The following is a 19,906-nucleotide window of genomic DNA, read 5'->3' as shown; positions in this document are numbered from 1 at the left end:
CAAGTTCAAGATGCAGCCTCATTACAGGGATCATTTCCCCTCCTGCATCACCCATTTTCAATGGCAACTTGATCAGGTCAAATTCTCTCATTCTCTCTCTCACTCTCGCTCTTGCTCTGTGTGTGTGTGTGTGTGTGTGTGTGTGTGTGTGTGTGTGTATGTGTGTGTTCTGTCTTCAGAAACCCTCCAGCTATTGCCTTATTTGCATGATCCCACCAGAGAATGGTGTACAGTCAATGTCTAACTTTTCCTTGAAATTCTGTGAATTTCCATCAAGCCTCTGCTTCTACCACTTCAACAAAATTCCTGTAACCAAGATCACTGATGGCCCCTGCCCTTGACAAATGCAACCGTCCTGCTCTTGCTTCATCCACATCATTGGAGACAAATGGTTTGTTCTTTGACTTGGCTTCAGGACCTTCCTTTTCTCCCTGGCCACCCTTCATGTGCCACAGCTGGGGCCCCTCATCTCCCCACCTCTCAAAGGCCAGAGCCCCTCGGGGCTTATTCCTTGAACCACTTTCTGAAGTTCATGCCTGCTCCTTTCATGACCTCATATGCTTACTCATCTTATGAGCACCTCAAACTTGACCTGTCTAAAACTGCACACTACCACCAAACGAAGATCCCCCAGAAAGCTCTCCACCTCCTCAGTACAACTCCAGCCTTCCAGCTTCCAAATGAAAAACTTAGAGCCATTCTACATTTCTCCTTTTCTGTCATAGCTCAATTTGATCAATCGGAAAATCTCTTTGGCTTTACCTTAAAACACATCCACAATCCAACTAGCGCCCCCGACTCAGAACCTCCAGTGCCACCATTTGGACGTGAGCTGTCAGCATCTCTTACTGCAGCAGATGAAATCTCCACGCTTCCTTCCATGCAACTCTATTCCTACCACAAGGCTAAATGACTTCTTTAAAGTGTACATCAGGCTGCACACAGTGGCTCAGGCATGTAATCCCAGCACATTGGGAGGCTGAAGTGGGAGGGTTGCTGGAGGCTGGGAGCTGGAGGCTGTAGTGAGCTGTGATGGCACCACTGCACTCCAGCCTGGGCCAGAGTGAGACACTGTCTACCCCAAAAAGAAAGAAAGTGCATCAGATCATTTCACCCCTTTGCTCTATATCGTGTAACAGCTTTCCACCCTGCTTCTTGGAACATGCCAAGTTATCAGGCTCCCTGCAGACCCTGCTCGGGCCTAGGTCTCCTTTCCTCCTGTTCTGACCTCCCCTTATCCTGGCCTTGCTTCTGGTCCCCAAACTCAAACAGGGCAACCGTTCTCCTGGGACATCATTTCCCTCCTGTGGGCTCTGTTTCCCTGGGTTGCTCCCTGGTCTTGCTCCCTCACCTACCTCAAGCCCACGCCCATCACTCTCCAGTTAGGCCCTACCAGCTTCATTTTCCTCCAAAACACTCATCTCCGTGGGTTTCTCTCCTGAGACAGCCCACATGAGGAACAGCACCTGGCACACACTTGGGAAATGTTTTGGAAGAAATGAATTCAAGAAAGAGGGTCCTGAGGGGGTGGAGCAGAGTGCAGAGGCCCTCAAAGCTGGACAGGGAGCCAAGATGGGGTCGGGCAAGTCGGGGTGACGTGGGGGCCGCTGCTCTGGCCACTCCCTGTGTCCCACAGGTGACTGGGGACCAGGTCACTGCCCTGGCCACTCCCCATGTCCGCAGGTGCCTGGGGCCCGGGGGCACCATCCTGACCACTCCCTGTGTTCTGCAGGTGCCTGGGGGTTGGGGTCACCGCCCTGGCCACTCCCGTGTCCAGCAGGTGTCTGGGGGCCGGGGGCATCACCCTGGCCATTCTCTGCATCCTGCAGGTGCCTGAAGTCCAGGGACACCGCCCTGGCCATTCCTCGTATCTTGCAGGTGCCTGGGGACCGGGGTCACCGCCCTGGCCACTCCTGTGTCCAGCAGGTGTCTGGGGGCCAGGGACACCGCCTGACCACTCCTTGTGTCCAGCAGGTGCCTGGGGGCTGAAAGTCACCGCCCTGGCCACTCCCTGTATCCTCCAGGTGCCTGGGGGCTGGGGTTACAGCCCTGGCCACTCCCCGTGTCTCGCAGGTGCCTGGAGACCGGCGACACCGCCCTAGCCACTCCCTGTATCCTGCAGGTGCCTTGGGGCCGGGGGCACTGCCCTGGCCACTCCCGTGTCCGTCAGGCGCCTAGGGGCGAAGCGGGGACTGCGGATCCGCAGGTGCACGCGTGGGGCTGGGGGTGGGCGCGTCTCCTCTGGGGCTCTCCGCTCCCCTCTTCTCCACAGCGTCCTTCCTAGCGTTCGCCCCCAGAATTCCGCCACCGCGTAGAGCAGGCGCAACCAGCGCCCCCACAGCGTCCTCAGGCTCCCCAGAGCCCGCGCCGACGCCCCCGCAGCCCTCCCTCCGCGCACGCTCCGCAGCAAGGCTCCCAGAGGCGGGTCTGGAGCCTCGCGACACACCCACAGACTCGATATCAGCCAATCCACGGCCGTGTTGTAGTTGACTGACAGCCCGTGTCAGGGTCCCGTATTCGGATTGGGCAGTCCTGCTGTTGTGGGCGGGCCCAGGAGGGCGGAACCCGGAAGGCAGGAGGCTCAGGTCGGGCCCGAGAGCGGTGGATTGAGGTCCGCGGCCGGGTCATGGCGGCGCACAGGAAGCACGGTAGGTGGGGGCGGCGCGGAGGCTTTCTGCCCGGACGCCAGACCCGGCTCTCGGCTCAGACCGCAGTATTGACTCGGGATCCCGACCTCGGCCCCTCTGCAGGCCCCACCCCAAACCTGGACCAACTCTCCACCTCCACCCCAGTCCCTACCCATCCCCCGCTCTTACCCCAGACCCCGACCCCGGACCGCGGCCCACCCCTCGCCCATGTTGTTCCTTGTATGGCTGCTGGTCGGGCCGGCCTTGCCAGGCCCCATCTGGTGTCTGGGGACTTGGGCGGAGGCGAGCCCAGCCAGGGGTTTGTGTTCTTAGCAGAGCCCCTGTCGGTGAGTAAGGGCCGCTCAGCTCTTCAGAGGGGTCCTAGCCCGGGGCTCCGGCAGCCTCACCAAAAAGTACAGCAGAAGTTCCCTGAGCCACTGTGTCCTCATCTGAGAGAAGTAGGTCGTGGCGTTTACCTTCAGTGGACCTAAGGTGTGGGGCGCATCCTAGTGCTTATGAAATTCTGTGATAGTATTAGGCAGTACCAAAGACAGGAGCAGACTAATGCAATTGGTCAACCTGGCCATGCCTTAGAACGGGAGTGTTAGAAAATAAAGCGTGCTCCTTCCTCCTGCAGACCCCAGCTCATTACCCTCACCCTGTAATCATCATTATAATGAAAAGAGTGGCGGTTTTTGACATGAATCTCGTGTTACTTGGATTAATTCAGAGGCTGATGAATTTTTTTCCTTCTCTATGTTTAAAACTGGTATTTTTCTCTTTGAAATGAAAAGATAGTGGCAAACTGTAGTACGAAACAATTGCTTACAAAGAAAAAATTTCTCAGTGAGGCAGAATGTGGAGGAAAATATGTTCTCAAGTCTTCCTTTTTAGGGAAACACTGCCCTTGGGCTTCCCCCTCTCCTTCAGGGCCAGGGAATTGTCACCTGATCAGCTCACAGGTTAAAAATGACCTCACAGTTTTTAAGCAGTCAGATGTTAGGCTCTAAAATGGACATTCACATATGTTAATGAGCACCAGAACTACCTTGTTCATGACCCTCTCCTGGAAGCAGGGCTGGCAGGCTGTGAATTCAGTGTCGAGGTTCTTAGGAGCAGACCTGACGGTGAACTGCCTGCAAAGCTGTCCCTGCCTTCGTGGTGGGGGGCTTCTTGCTACTGCGGGTTTTCTTCTCGTTTTAAACCATAGCACGTTCTTCTCTTACATTCTTTCAAATGTTTGCAACTCTTCTAAGCTTGCAAAAAAATGTTTTTGTCTATTCAAGAAATTATAGCATCTGTAATGTACCTAATCAACTTAAAAAAAACCTTTCTCCACTCACTAAATTAAAGTGAATGGAAGTTAATTGTTTTAGTCATTCACTAATCATCTTCCCTTGAAACGGCCTTTTTTTCAAACTATTGGATATGTGACAGAATGGTCAAGTAAATTTAGGTTGTTTAAGGACATTGTGGTTGGAAGGATGGGTTAATAAATCCCAAAAGTATAACATGTAGCTGGGAGAGAAAATATTAGTTTTCTGTGTGTCTTCCTCGAGATCGTCTGAATAGCCCATCGGCTGAGTGGCACTTAGGCTCTGAGAGGCACTGAAGGGAGGATTTAGCTGGAATAAAACTTCCCAGCATTTGTGATCTGATGGAGCAGGAAACTGGGGTATGCTTGCGCCGAGTGTGCCTCGGGAGGAGGGGATGGAGACACCCGCTTGCAGGAACGTCTCTTTTCCTGTGGTCCAGCTCAGGGTCGTGGGGTGGTTGCAGATGGGGGTTGGGCACCATTGTTGATGGTGGGAGAGGAGGCAGGTGCCACAAGGCGCAGGTGTGCCTTCCTGGAGCGGACCCCACACAGAACTCTGACTTGGCGTCGTTTTTTCACCGCAGGGTGTTGGCCGAGCGTCTGCTGAGTGTGGCAGAGCCCCTCAGGCCCTGGCTGCAGCAGCGGATCAGGCACGGTATCCTTCCCTCCCCGAGCTAAGTGAAGCTCTGCTGTGCTTTGAGGCTGTGCTTGGGGTTAGGGCAGTGCTTGCTGACAGAGGACACATCCAGGGGCCCATACTTTCCCCTGCTCGGCTCTGGCACAGACCAAGAAACATGAGGTGGTAAGGTTGGCGGTCAGGCTAAACGGTGATTCTAAGCATTTTTTTTTTCCTGGAAGTAGACTGTTTTTGCTAGGCAATGTAACCTGTTAATGAGACAGTTTCCCTGTAACAATGTGTAGCAAAGCTCCGCAGGATTAATGGGAAGAATGTGTTGCCTTTGAAGCAGCACCACTTGAGTACAAATTTGTCAAATGTGCTCTATGTTATGCTGGTGTAAGTAGAGCACTAGAGGATGTTTCTTGGGCCTACTTTGCAAGCCTGAGAGGTGCTGTGCAGCTCTGACCATGAACCGCTCTCCTAACTGAAAAGGATCCCAGGAAGGGGAAGGGCACTGTGGCCTCCATTCTACCCAGGGAGATTGGGTGAATATCTGGCATGTAATTAAGTGCTAGCTCAGGTCGGGCTGTTTCTGCACGTAGGGTAGCCAGCGGTCAGGGGTGCCTGGCGTGGGGTTGCAGTGGACTGGGGAGGTCCCCCAGGGGCTGCGTGCTCCTCGAGGAAGGGGCCTGCTGCGGTGGGTGAGGACCTTAGGAGCTGCCCAGGTGACTCCTGGCAGGAGTGACTGCGTCTGCTGTTGGCCGGGTTGAGCCTTGGCTGCCTCCTCCTCCCTGGACGGCTCCCAGTGCCTGTCAGGGCATCTTGTGTTGGTGAGCAGAGCCATGCGGGACCTTGCTCCTTGCTTCCTTCTCGAGATGCTGACTGTGTGCCTGCTCCCTGGGCGGAGTCTTGCTGTCCGGCTCACGGAGCCTCCTCCCTGGTGGTTGGTCATTGTGAGGGGTTTGGCTCTGGTCCTCTCCCTGACTCCGTGTGTGCTTCAGGGACGTTTCCGGAGGAGGCAAAGCTTGCGTGGGGTTTGCTGGGCAGAGGCGATCCTCAGATGCTGGGGTGAGGGCCACAGCCTCGTGGAGGTGGGAGCCCCATCCCAGGGCCCAGCCCTGAGCAGGCAGAGGAGTGCCAGGCGGTCATGCCACTCCCTCTCTCCCTGCACCAGACCTGTCCTCACCACCTGCTGCTGTGTGTGTGGTGGGGGGGATGTGCCAGTGGATTTAAGCAGAGTCCCTGCCCCGAGGGCCCCCTGCATTTGACTCACTGCACCGAGGCAAGTTCTTTGACTCCTTGTCCTGCAGTTTCCCATCAAGGTGGTTCAGTGGTGCCAGCCACCCGCATCAAGGAGAGAGCTCCGAGGGCACCATGCTGCTGGCACGGCCTTGCTGGCCTGGCTGGGCCCTCCTCCTGGGTGGCACCCAGCCTGCTGTCAGCCTGGGGAGCGTGTGCTGGAGTGTGGGATGCTTGGTTGCTTTTTTTTTTTTTTTTTTTTTTTTTGAGACGGAGTATCGCTCTGTCGCCCAGGCTGGAGTGCAGTGGCCAGATCTCAGCTCACTGCAAGCCCCGCCCTCCCGGGTTCCCGCCATTCTCCTGCCTCAGCCTCCTGAGTAGCTGGGACCACAGGCGCCGCCACCTCGCCCGGCTAATTTTTTGTGTTTTTAGTAGAGACGGGGTTTCGCCGTGTTAGCCAGGATGGTCTCGATCTCCTGACCTTGTGATCCGCCCGTCTCGGCCTCCCAAAGTGCTGGGATTACAGGCTTGAGCCACCGCGCCCGGTCGCTTGGTTGCTTTTTAATAAGAATTCATTCTTGCTGTGACTGCCGCACGCACAGGACAGCTTCCCTCGCCCTTGCAGGTGCGTCCTCCAGGGCCAAGGAGTCTGGAGCAGGTGAGCAGCCTCTGTCTTCCTGAGACTCCTCAGATGAAGTTGAAGCTGCCAGCGCCTTGCTGTGAGCGGTCACACTTCCTGTTGGCCACCTCCCTGTCGTCTTCTGGTTTCTCCTGCACCTCTGGGAGTGGATTGCCCCAACTTCACACACCAGGAATCTTTGGCGCTGTCCACGGTGCTGGCCTGGTGCCAGAGTTCCTGCAGCTCTGGTAGTTGGGGAGAGGTGTCTGCGTGTAGGCGTGGGTCTGTGAGCTTGTGTGTGCATATTGTCAATGTGCATGCATGTGTGTGTGCCGCTATTCCTGCGTGTGCACGTGTCTGTGTATGCCTTTGTGCACACGTGTCTGGTGTTTGTGTGCATGCATGTCTGTGTGCATTCCTGTGTGTGCATCTGTGCAGGTGTGTGTGGTGTGTATCTGTGCACGCATGTGTGTGCCTTTGTGGTGTGCGTGTGTATATGTGTACATGTGTGCATGTGTATGTGCCTGAGTGGTGTGCATATGTGTGTGTGCATGCATATCTGTGCCTGTGTGGTGTATATGTCTGTGTGTAGTGTGTATGTGTGCCTGTGTGGTGTGTATATGTGTGTTTTGCATGTGGTGTGTATGTACATGCATGTCTTCTTGTGATGTGTATGTACGTGTGTGTGTATGTGTACTTATGTACATATGTATTGCCTGTGTGGTGTCTGTGCATGTGTGGTGTGTGTACATGTGTGTCAGTGGGTGTGTGTGCCGGTGTGTGTGCACATGTCTGTGTGTGGTGTGTGTGCCTGTGTACATGTGTCTGTGGCATGTGTGTACATGTGTGTCTGGGTGTTCACCTGTGTATATGTGCATGCATGTGTGCCTGTGTGTGTTTGTGCATGCACCTGTGTGTTTTGTGCCTGTGTACGTGTGTCTGCATGTGGCGTGTGTGTGCATGCGCATCTGGGTGTTCACCTGTGTATATGTGCATGCATGTGTGCCTGTGTATGTATGTGTGTGCGCCTGTGTGTCGTGTGCCTGCGTACACGTGTCTGCGTGTGGTGTGTGTGTACATGCGTGTCTGGATGTGTCCCTGTGTGGTGTGTGCATCTCCCAGCCGTACCCTGCAACTTGCCTGTGATACCTGCCTCTCCCTTGGAGTGCCAGAGCTGAAGGTGCCAGTTCGGATTTGTTTCCATTGGAAAGAGGCTCCTTTTCCTTCTTGCAGCGTGGCCTTGGTCTGGCTGGGTGCCTGATGCCTCTGTTGGGGCCGACTTTCATTCTGGCCCCGTGTGTGGGACTCTGTGCAGAGCTGGACGGAGTCATCGCTGTCCTGTAGGAGAAGTGGGGCTGTGTTCATTGACCCGTGTGGCTTTGACATTCTCAGATGCGGTAGAGCCCTTCCTCCGGAACAGGAGTTGGCACCTCTTTCCCCATCTTCAAGGAAGGACAGCGCGCTCAGGAGCGCTTCCCAAGTGAATAACTGAGTGAATGAGGGAAGGAAGGAAGGAAGGGAGGAAGGGAGGGAGGGAGGGAGGGAGGGAGGAAGGAACCTCATGGAACAGGGGGAAAGGAAGGGAGAGGGGGGAGGGGGGGAGGGAGGGGGAGGGGGGGAGGGGGGAGGGAGGGGGGAGGGGGAGGGGGGAGGGGGGAAGGGGGAGGGAGGGGGGAGGGGGGAGGGAGGGAAGGAAGGAACCTACCTCATGGAACGGGGGTTTAGAGAATCCCGGCAGGCAAAGCAAGAGGCGCCGTGCCAGCCAGGCCCTGCAGGAGTGTTGGTGTGTGGTGAGGTTGGGGTGTAGAGGAGGTTTGCCCCAGCAGGGAAGGGCAGGTGCAGTGGTGGGAAGGCCAGCGCACGTGGGGACGAGGAGATGCGGTACTGCGGTGGCTGGAGGAGGGCTGCAAGAGCTGCCCGGACATGGGGGCCACTGCAGTCTCGGCTCCTTGCAGGTTGGGAGAGAGTCGTGCTTGGTGTGCGGCTGGAGAGGGAAGTGGGCCGAGGAGGTGATGGGTGCCGAATGCGCCCATCCCTGGTGGCCGGCGCCCCAGCGCGCAGCAGGCCTCGGTCTGGATGGGGACGGCCACCGAGGTCGTCCTGCTGGACTGCTGCCTCAGAGCTCACTCTGCTAATGCCCAGGTGGGTCATCTGTAAAGTGGGCGGCAGCACCGTGAGGACCCAGCCAGGTGACTCATCACATGCAAGGTTCTGTTGGAGTCACGAGCTGGTCACTGCCGCTGCTGGTTCTGTCCCTTGGGTGCAGGAGACATGGAGGTGGGGGACCCATGTGCCTGTGAGAACAGAGCAGACGGGAAGCCGGAGGGGACAGCAGGTTCGGAAGCCTGAGGGGGGAGCAGGTATGGAAGCCGGAGTGGGGGGAGCAGGTACGGAAGCCGGAAGTGGGGAGCAGGTACGGAAGCCGGAGGGGGGAGCAGGTACGGAAGCGGGAGGGGGAACAGGTACGGAAGCCGGAGGGGGGAGCAGGTACGGAAGCCGGAGGGGGAGCAGGTACGGAAGCCGGAGAGGGAGCAGGTAGGGAAGCCGGAGGGGGAGCAGGTAGGGAAGCCGGAGGGGGGGGAGCAGGTACGGAAGCCGGAGGGGGGAGCAGATACGGAAGCCTGGGGGGGCAGGTAGGGAAGCCGGAGGGGGGGAGCAGGTACGGAAGCCGGAAGTGGGGAGCAGGTACGGAAGCCGGAGGGGGGAGCAGGTACGGAAGCCGGAAGTGGGGAGCAGGTACGGAAGCCGGAGGGGGGAGCAGGTACGGAAGCCTGGGGGGGCAGGTACGGAAGCCGGAAGTGGGGAGCAGGTACGGAAGCCGGAGGGGGGAGCAGGTACGGAAGCCTGGGGGGGCATGTAGGGAAGCCGGAGGTGGGGGGGGGGAGCAGGTACGGAAGCCGGAAGTGGGGAGCAGGTACGGAAGCCGGAAGTGGGGAGCGGGTTCGAAAGCCGGAGGGGGGAGCAGGTACGGAAGCCGGGGGGGGGGAGCAGGTACGGAAGCCGGGGGGAGGGGAGCAGGTACGGAAGCCGGAGGGACAGCAAATTAGGACGCGTCACTGCATCGGGGCGTGGGATGAGAAACCACAGCACCCAAAAAGGACCACATGGACCTTCTTGGCTGGCGCAGGGAAGAAGTGGGGTCCAGGAGGCCACAATGGGGCTGCCGTGGCTCACTCGTGCTCCAGGCAAGGCGGCGTGGGTGCAGGAGGTACAGCTGCTTCCCGGGTTCTGGATTCCACATCCTTGATAGTGTTCCTCAGTGAGCGCAACCTGCCCGTGCGAACAACACGGGGCTTGTCGGTGTGGAATCCCTTATGAGTTGCAAGTTCTTTGGGCTGAATTCAAGACCTATTTGATGAAAAAGCCAATGTGTAATGAAACTGGAAAAAATTAAAATGTTGGAGTAAAAGGTATAGTTTGTCTGGTGTCTCCTGATTTTCATCAAGCAGCTTGATGAAGTGCCTTCCCAGTGACCTCTCAGCGTGTTTTAGCCCAGCCTTGTTTCGGCGAGAAAACAACTCCGAGAACTGAGTGGGCTGCCAGAGGGTCGTGCCCTGTCGGGGCAGTGCCAGCCTCTCCGGAAGCCCCTGGGCTGCTCTGCACCCCGCTGGGTGTGTTTGCCAGTTGCTGAATGAAAACTGTTGCAGCCGCCCGTGAAGGTAGAAGATGTTTGTGAACGCTTCATGATATGACAGATGCTGGTTAAAAAACTACAAGGAAAACTCTGGGCAAAGTTTGCGTGGAATATTTCCTTTCTTCTCCTTTTTTATTTGTAGAGATCGGATCTCACTATGTTGTCCAGGCTAGTTCTCAAGTCATCCTCCTGACGCAGCGTCCTGAGTAGCTGGCCTACAGGTGCCTGGCTTTCTTCTTTGTTCAAAGGCTAGAGTTTCCGTAGAAAATGATGATCTGCTGTATTTTCACCTTCTCCGTGAGAAGCCCACGTCAGATCGGTCATGGCGTGAGGTTCTAGTGACGTCCCATTCAGGGGTTCTTTCTGGTTTGATGTCGAGCGCTTGTTTTTGTTCTTTCTTTTTGATATTTCAGAGCTTGCCCGCTTCTGCTTAAATAGTAGCCCGTTATTTTTCCATTTGTCATTCTGTTATGAAACTTCTCAAGAATCTACTACTCATTGAATTAACATACTGAATTTTTCTTTCTTGTGAAGTGATGTAATTGTATTACCAGTTTATTCCTTTATTTCTAGATTATAGTCAAAGGCTAAATACCTTGCCTCATTACAGGGATAAAATGAAAAAAAAAGAAAAATCCCACAGGGATTATTGTTTTAAAGAAAGCTGTGACCGGGCCAGCATATTTTCAGCAGGCATTTAAACATAGTTTTTACTGAAAAAAGAAAATTCAAACTGTCAGATTTTCAAAAAATGTAATAGTCCTGATAACTGTTAAATTTAAAATGCTTATTACAATGAGACAAGGCAGATGTAGAAGGAAAAAGATCAGCTAGAGCTGCCGTTCACTGAGAGCAGAATTTTTCTATTTTCTCTACACTGATGAAATAATGTGGTTTGTGTGTGTGTTGTGGTTTTAGTGGAAATGTTTTGGGAGATTTCTGTAATATGACAGGTGAAGGAGGCAGGCAGCAAGCACCTCCAAGCCGGCCACGGTGGAAATTTCTACAATGATTATCTCCAGTCTTGTTTTCTGTAGCAGTTTTTCATTTAAATATGATGTTAGAAGCCTGCCAACTCTTGTTTGAAAATCTACTCACTTTTCTGTTTGTAAATCTATTAAGTGGAAACTAAAAAGGAATGTTATAAACCGATTTTGTTCTCTAGGAGTATTAGTCTGTTCTGCATTGCTGTAAAGGAATGCCTGAGGCTGAGTAATTTATAAAGAAAAGAGCTTTACTGGGCTCATGGCTCTGCAGGCTGTACAGGGAGCATGGCGCCAGCACCCACTTCTGGTGAGGCCTCCTCGTGAAGCTGCAGCTCTTGGGGAAGGCAGAGGGGAGCCAGCGTCCTATGGTGAGAGAAGGAGAGCAGGAGAAGGCGGAGGTCCCAGCCTCTTAAGCAGCCAGGTCTCCAAGAGCTCATCACCACGAGGTGGGCACCAAGCCATTCTCACGGGATCTGCCCCCATGGCCCAGACACCTCCCAGCAGGCCCCCCGTCAACACTGGAGCTCACATGTCACGTGGGATTTGGAGGGGACACGGCCAGACCACGTCAGTGCGTTTTCTCCTCCAGTGACTTCACATCGTAAAGTCACTTATGAATATTTGTGGTCTCTCTTATTTTAGTGAATCACTGTAAGCGTGTGGTCCTGTCGGTTTTGCAGCTTCTCCTGAGCATCCACATTTTGAAATAGGTCCTTTCGAACTGATCTCATTCTTCACATCCCCAAATAAGCTGTGCACGTATTTTCTCTGAAAGTCACACTTTCCCAAGAGACACCAGTTCATAAGGGTGATAGCAAAACTTGAAATTTTAGAGAATCACGAATGATCATTATTTCTAATACCTTCCAGCACCAAGAGTTTCATACCCAACTGTTAGATTTTAAATTCAGCAACTGCATTTAGGAAGAGTTTAGAATTGAATAGGTTCACTTCCAGGGTCAAACTGTGTTTCTTTGTGAGATACATATATTTACAGTTTTTCCTAAGTGTCCAATTTCCAAAGAACACTTTACTGAAAGATTTTATTGGTATTTGGCTACGTCTTTGACTTGAAATAGCAAGTGTAGGCAGCAATCCTTTCTGAGGATTATACCAAAGTGACTTAATTCCTCCGTGAAAGGGGCTCATTTCTACTGGGTGTTGCGGCATGTGAATTTCTGGTGGGGTGTTTTTCTGGGCCTTGGCCTTTTGTTGTTGTGTCTCTCATTTCTCAGCGCTGATTGCTTGCCTTCTTGGTAATTTATTTGTTTTCCTGCAGGTTATTTTTTTCGATTGGCATTAAACACTCAGTCCTCTGCCTTTTTATTTTCTGGTGATTGCTTTTTGATGGGCACTAGAGTTTCAAGTTAAAACTTGCTCTTGCTGCTGGAAGCGGAGCACGTTGATGAGGTGTGGGAAGGCGAACAGAACCAGCCTCAGGCTTCTGGCAGACAGAAGTCGTTGTGACCACCAGGCACTTTCGTTTGGGCCACACAGCATCGGGGGCTCCGGGAGCTCCTGCCGCACCAGCTGGTCCAGCGCTGTTTTTGTGGGTTCTTTTGTTTTCAACACATTGTAAATTAAACAGAAAAGAGGCTTTTAACCTCTAACTTGATTTTTTTCAGTCTCCATCTGTAGCTCATAGACGTACACACACTTAGGTAAAAACACATTAGATCAAAAAGGAGCATTTCAACAAACCAAAAATGACAAATGCTTCACTGTGTTCTGGTTATTCTGGAGGGAAAAAGCCTTTCATTATGTTCTGCTTTTGGTATTAGTCACCAAGTAGAGCTGGCCCGTTGGAAGACAGGCTGTGTTTACAAAATCAGGTCCAGATCTGCAGGAAACCACCAGCAGTTCGTGGGGTCCTCACGTCATTCCTCTGACGATTCCAAGAACCAGCAAGGGCATCAGTGCCATGTAATGTGGTTTTGGTCTAAAACAGCTGATGAGTTCTGTGTAAATAAACAGTGTGAGCACTGGTGTTAAAGGCCCTGAGTGCCTGGGCCAGGTGTGACACTCGGCGCTTGTCAGCTCAGATGCTAAACCCAAAGTGGCACCGTGTTTGTGAGGTCTTTCCCAGCCCCAGCCTCCATCCTCTCCTCTCCGGGGCTGGGAGGAAGTGACACTCGTCTATGCATCTGCCAGCAATATTAGCTGGTGGAAAGTAATTATTAATATTTAATTTTGCTTTTTAAAGTTTGCTCTTTTAAAAACCGATTTTAAAAAGTTAAAAGTATTTTTTTAAAAATACTTTACGATTTATATTTTAGCAGCTGCAAATATTTAGACATATATATTTGTCAGCAAAGTTATTTTTAGATACCGGGATATTTGTTTTAAACTGGGTTAAGATTTATTAAAATTCTTGTTGAAGACAAAATCTCCCACTTTATAATGAGATACCCGTTTTGACATCTATTTGAGATCATCTGTTTTTGTGCCTGTTTACAGGACGCTTTATGAATAATTCATTGGTCATGCATAATATGACACAAAACCGGTCTTTGCCGATATTTAATATCAAAATCATGCTGTAACTCCTGTCAGTGAAGCATTGTGTGGGACGCACTTGCCTTTTCTGTAACGAGGCTTTTACCAGAAGTAGCGGGGGCCAGCGTGGGTTCAGGCTCATTCCAGCGATGGAGCAGACACGGTGACCTCCAGGAGTGTGTGGGCCGCCGGGAAAGGTGTTTTCCTTCTCGAGGTTCTAGAACACCCATGCAAGATGGAGGCCCTTCAGCCACAGGTTTCATGAGATACCTAAACCAGTTTAGCTTAGGCTACCGAAAGGTGTTCTTTTTGCTTTAGTTTTTTTGGATGACCATGCTCAAGTTTGAATTTGAAAAGGGACGTTGTCTTTCCCATGGCTGTAAACTGTACGGACCTTTCTGTGTTGACCGTCGTGAATTAGCACATCCAGATCCCTACGGCTGACTTCCCACTCCCCCCTCCGTGTGAAAACTCAGGATTTAACTGTTAAGGACTAAACTTCTATATTTAAATTGTATTATTTGCTTAAGATTTTAAGCAGCCTGTTTTCCTGCATTCTTAAGTAGTTGCCTGCTCTTTCTGGCATCCTGATTTATTATCCCAGATATCAGCTTTGTCATCCTGTGTGTCTGTGGCTGACACTGGCACGGTGCGAGCATGCATCCTCATCCTTCCTCGTGGGCACCTCGGCATTCCGCCTTCGGTCATGTCCGTGGGTGACGCTGGCACGGTGCGGGTGTGTGTCCTTGTCCTTCCTCGTGGGCACCTCGGCGTCCTGCCGTTGGTCGTGTCTGTGTGACCAGCATTTACCTCTCGGACATCTCATTTGTCTTTGAGGGTGTCCAGGACATTCTTCTTCCTCCAAGGCCTCATTTGTACAGAGTAGTCGGTGATTTTCAAGGACTGGCATGATGAGATTTTGTGTTCAGAAGACAAGAGGAGCAAGGTGCACGCCTAGGGCCCCGTCCTGCTTTCTAAATATTGGGCTCCTTGGAGGAGAGGCTGGTTCCAGGCCTAGGCAGAGGAAACACAAGATGAGCCTGCGGTACCGTGAAGGGCCCTGTGTGCTCATGGGAGGGCCAGGTGGGCTGGAGGGCGCCGGGTCCACGCTGGAGGGCGCCGGGTCCACGCTGGAGGGCGCCGGGTCCACGCTGCGGCAGACCTTGTGGCCAGTGCCGGGACTGTTTGAGCAACAAAGTATATGTGGGCAGTACAGGGTGATGGTCTTTGGAACAAATGAAATATCTGCGAGTCTTTAAGGTATTACATAACACAAAGGTAATAATTCAATACATGTGCAAGTGCGGGCAGTTCTTCAGTACAGAATTCCATGTGATAAACACGGAAGGAGTGAGGAAAGGAAGCCACTGAGGAGCCCAGAGCCACGTCTTTTGCCGGCAGGACCCACCAGCAGATGCCAGAATTAGTGGGTGAGACTGAGGAGGAAAAGGATCTAGTTCCGAGGTGTCTCCTCCACGGTGTCTGTTGGTTATAAAGGAAAGAGGGTCGCTTGGCCAGGAGAAATCCAGCAGACCTCACAGCACCTGCGGGCGACCGAGGGCGTCAGCGGAGAGAAGCGTCCCAGCCGGATGTGGGCGCCAGGGCCCATCTGCAGTTCTGCAGAAGTGAATGACCTCAGTGTCACCCTGAGAACGCTGGACCCAAGTTACAGCAATTCCAAAAAATAACTGCTGCAAGAGATGTCACAACGGTGGGGGACGAGGAAAATGGGAGGAAAGTGAGGCCTCGAGGGTGGATGGGGCAGGATCAGAGTCTGGTCGATGTGGGAGCCCGCTGTTGGATGAGGGCTCACACAGCCAGGGCTGGGTTGGGGCAGAAACCCAAGTTTTCACGTTGAAACGGCCTCCCTGAGCCTCGCCAGGGGCTTTCATGTGGCAAAGCCTCGAGGGTCAGGCTGTCAGCCCTGGCAGTGGCCCCAGGCCCTGGGCTCCCAGTGAGAAGTGAGTCCAGGACCTGCCTAGGTGGTCTATGGGGAAGCTCCTTAGGAGGGTGTTGCGGCCTCAGCATGTGGCCTGGACTCCCTGGTCTGCATGGTTCTGGGAACCACCCTTCCTGAATCTGCTTGTGCGGGGCCTCAGCAGGCTTGCAGGGGAATTGCAGAAATCCTAGAGGCTGAAGACCCAGAGGCCTTGGGGTTCTGTGGGCCCTGCACGCTGCGCCAGCAGATTGATTCCTGGCATTCAGGTCATGAGGCTGGGATCATGTAAGTCTCTTCCGAGAGAAATGACCGTGTTACAGAAGGCGGAGCCTGTGACTCCCAGGGTGGCCTCTGCCCTGTCAGTTATCCCGGAGAAACCCCTGCCAGCTGTCACTCTGAATTTAAAGCCAGCTGACTTTAGATTGTTCCCGCCTTCTACTTCCGTTTTGGAATTTTAATAAAAATTCTGAATGTACTGTACACCTATATCAGATGTTTTCATTTGAAACATGAAATTTAACAGTATTGTTAGAGAACCACTGTTACTTAGGCTATAAATGTAATTTATTGCAGGCACTGGATGGAATTCAGTGAAAATGCTCCCTACCTATCTTTTTTCTTTAGGCACATTCTTATGTTGCTTTTAGCTCAGAAATCTGCCTCAGGAAGCCTTGAAAGACTGTTACCTGGGGCCCGACTCAGTGCGCTCCGACCCGTGCCCTGGTGTGATCGGTGTCTCAGTGCGCTCCGACCCATTCCCTGGTGTGTTGTGCGGTGTCTCAGTGCGCTCCGATCCCTGCCCTGGTGTGTTGTGCAGTGTCACAGTGCGCTCCGACCCATTCCCTGGTGTGTTGTGCGGTGTCTCAGTGCACTCCGACCCGTGCCCTGGTGTGATCTGCGGTGTCTCAGTGCGCTCCGATCCCTGCCCTGGTGTGTTGTGCGGTGTCTCAGTGCGCTCCGACCCGTGCGCTATTGTGTTCTGCGGTGTCTCAGTGCGCTCGGATCCCTGCCCTGGTGTGTTGTGTGGTGTCTCAGTGTGCTCCGATCCGCACCCTGGTGTGATCTGCGGTGTCTCAGTGCGCTCCGACCCGTGCCCTGGTGTGTTGTGCGGTGTCTCATTGCGCTCCGACCCGTGCCCTGGTGTGTTGTGCTGTGTCTCAGTGCGCTCCGATCCCTGCCCTGGTGTGTTCTGCCATTTTCTTTGGGATCAGCTGCCGTGTTTCCGCAAACTCTGTCATCTGATGCTTGGTTGGGCCCAGCGTCTCCTGGCGGTGGCTGTTTAGTCAGGGCCTGCCCCACTCCCTGGGACGGTCTTGTGCCTGCCCAGCTTCAGGCGTTCTGCCGCATTGCCTGGCTCTGACCATCGCCTGGGATTTCTCCGTAGCATTTTCCTAGCTCCAGACACTGGCAGGCAGCTGGGCCTAGGGAGACGACTTCAGCCACATGTCCGCGTTGGCTGCCTCCGGCCCAGCAAGGCTTTAGCTCTGAGCGCCCTGTCCTTGTTTGCAGAATTGGGTGGCTGGTTACGGTTTTGTCTTCGAATTTGTTCTGGTTTGTGAAGATGTTGGATAAAGCTCATCTTATCTGCCCGCCATCTCCTCTGCTCATCACCAGGTCGGTCATCCGCACAGGACATTTTCTTCTTTGACATTTAAAGGAAATGTGACAATTGGATTTGTATCTGAAGTCTTGGAACCTTCTTTTGAACATACCTGGAAGCACTGCAGTACATTTTTAGAAGCATTTCACAGACCGCCTGTTGCTCCCTGAGAGCCAAGGTGTCTCCGGGCAGGTGTGCTTGAGGCAAACCCTTTCTGTAGGGGTGAGACCCGCTCACCACGGCCAGCCGCAGCTTTTGAGGGGTCCTGTGCTAGAGCACTTGTGCATCATATTCAAAAATTAGCGTATGGGGACCCTCTCATTGCCAGGACCTCGTGAAGACCCCAGGGTCTTAGGGATCACATCGTTTCAGTTCAGGTTTTCCACTTAACCGGAGGTCATTTCCTCCCAGCAAAAGGAGACTTTGCACTCACTTGTTGGGAGCCGTGGAGGTGCAGAGTCTCAGGTGAGAGCCCCCGTGTTCGTGATCACACTGCACCCCGCTTCCACTGAGCTCTGTGCTCAGGGTTTTCACGGTCTATCCACGGAGGACACGGGGAGCGTTGCGTGGAAACCCACACAGTGTTCTTAACAGCGGGGCCTGTAGGAGGGTGATTTCTACCACGTGTTTGTCTGAGAGGCCAGAATTAGGAAAGGTTTGTGCCTTCGGCTGCAGTGTCCCCATGTAGGGCCATGGAGCCTCCCTCCCTCGCCCAGAAGCCACCCCCAGCGTCTCCTCTCAGGGAGCCCATGACAGATCCCTGCACGCCTCCAGTCAGGCCAAGTCCCCGCCTCCCTGTTCCTAAAGGCACCAATTACTTGTGTCAGGAGTGCTGATTTCTGCTGTGCGACTTTTGGTTATTCCAGAGCAGCTTTTTTCTAAATTTTATGAGGTTAAAAGAATTCATTTCATTAACTTTTCCCCACACCTTATCCACTATGCTATTTTGAGATCAATGGCTGTTCATTAACCACACTTAACTCAGGGCAGAAATATTTGTTCATTATGACAGTTTGTCCCCACAGTTTAAACAGTGTAAACAAAAACAAAGTAAAGAATCTGTTTAGTGGCTAAACCACGTCAGGTGCACGGAATTCTCCCCAGTCGCAGTTGTTGACACGTTCAGTTTAAGGGAGAGAGTGCAGACCACGGGTTCCCAGAGGGCGCGGGGTGGTGCCTGCCCTGCCTGAGGGCCCCCCAGACCTGCTCCATTCACACACCTGGCTCCAGGCGCTGTGGGCCACTGACACCATCCACCCAGGACCACAGCCCCACTGACGGGTCACGGCCTGTGTGTGCCTCAACCTCACAGGGAGGAACCAAGCGACCTAGAGCCAGAGGTAGCACCTGCCGGCAGTGCACAGCCTACTGGACACAGGGTGATGCCCTGGGGAGAGGGTCAGTTGATGGCAGGATGGTGGGGGGTCCTCTAGGGCCGGCCTCAGGGGTTTCTCTAAGGGGCAGAGTCTGGGGGATCCTGGTGTGCAGTGCCCAGAGTGGGAGGACCGGGGACTTGGGTCTCCATTGGTGCTTTCAGGATGTGTTTGTGTGAAGTAAGAGGCATGTGTGATTCAGATAAACTGCATAACTGGTTCCTTTTCTTCCTTTTCTTTGCGTCGGTTGTCCGTACAGTGTTTGTTGAGAAGGTGCTGCAGAGACTTTTTCCTCGTGTTCCAAGTGGCCAAGGAGAGAGGGAGCCCCAGACGCTGGCTGTCCAAAGTCCACCAGAGAAAGTGACCTCTGAGAAAGTGAGTCGGAAACATGCTCAGCCTTTGACAGGTGAGGTTGTCTGCAGATGTGGGTGGGTCTCAGGGACTGAAGTTAACCTCTGTCATCATTACTTGCCCTGGAGAATGTGTCTTCTGGGCCTCGGGCTTCTGTCTGCAGGTCTGCACAGGGCTCGCAGCAGGTGGGCAGGGCAGGCGTCACTGTCCACACAAGCTCTGCCATGGCCCCTGTGGACTCCCCAGCCAAGGCCAGGTCAGGGTGCTGCCTTTTTGGGGTCATTTACTCGTGTGCTCTGAAGATGCCAATTGGACTATAACTCGGGTTTGGCGCAGCCTTCCTGTCCTCTGAGGAAAACAGGCGCCTTCCCCACCACAACACCGTGTCCCCAGTCACTGTGGTGGCCTCCTTGACCCCATTAGCTTATACCCACTCAGGGACAGGCTTCTGATGTTCTTGTCCCGTGGTCTTTGGCAGACGTCTGTCCCATGACAGTCCCACGTAAGCTCTTGGTGGCTGCAGGATCATCCGCCATGAGGGTCCCATCAGCTCCGATCCCTGCAGTGCAGCTCCACTCACTTGTGAGACTGTGAGAGACCCCCGCTGAGAGACACGGGAAGAGACCACCTGTGTGCGGCACATCCCACTGAGAGACAGAGGAATAGACCACCTGGGTGCAGCACATCCCACTGAGAGACGTGGGAGTAGACCGCTTGTGTGTGGCACATCCCACTGAGAAATGCGGGAAGAGACCACCTGGGTGCAACACATCCCACCGAGAGACACGGGAATAGACTACCTGGGTGCAGCACATCCCACCGAGAGACACGGGAATAGACCGCTTGTGTGCAGCACATCCCACTGAGAGAGACAGGAGGAGACTACCTGCGTGCAGCACATATGGGCGGGTCCATTCTGTTCCCCCGTAAACACATAAGTCCATAAAGCCAGACGTGGGTTCCTGGGTGCCATTTCTGGGGATCTCGTTCGTGTTTCTTTAGCGGTGGTCTCTCACTGGGCATTTGTTCGCCACGCATTTGTGTTCCTGAGAGCTGCACGGTGTCTGGTTTTCACAGACCTTATAATGGAGCCGCTCAATGGGATCTC

General features: G+C 53.5%; 1 protein-coding gene across 9 annotated transcripts in view; it reads left to right on the top strand.

Moving 5' to 3' along the window:
* Positions 1-2,588: 2,588 nt before the first annotated feature.
* Positions 2,589-19,906, top strand: part of ERICH1 (glutamate rich 1) — a 65,264-nt gene continuing 47,946 nt past the window's right edge. For 5 of the 9 annotated variants that reach the window (XR_012416989.1, XR_012416990.1, XM_074000174.1 and 2 more), the window contains exons 1-4: positions 9,440-10,078; positions 10,196-10,274; positions 11,219-11,485; positions 18,707-18,853. Coding sequence is in view for 5 of the 9 variants with exons in the window: in XM_074000174.1 (XP_073856275.1) it covers positions 11,299-11,485; positions 18,707-18,853 (334 nt within the window). In the remaining 4 variants the exon portion in view is untranslated. Of the gene's footprint in view, positions 2,649-9,439; positions 10,079-10,195; positions 10,275-11,218; positions 11,486-18,706; positions 18,854-19,906 lie in introns of those variants that run through there. The other 4 variants (XM_074000178.1, XM_074000179.1, XM_065518719.2 and 1 more) reach the window with 2 other exon arrangements.

Source organism: Macaca fascicularis, chromosome 8, assembly GCF_037993035.2.
Source record: "Macaca fascicularis isolate 582-1 chromosome 8, T2T-MFA8v1.1".
NCBI classification, from domain to species: domain Eukaryota; kingdom Metazoa; phylum Chordata; class Mammalia; order Primates; family Cercopithecidae; genus Macaca; species Macaca fascicularis.
The sequence above is the reverse complement of the archived record's forward strand: the minus strand, read 5'-3'. Positions and strand labels throughout refer to the sequence as shown.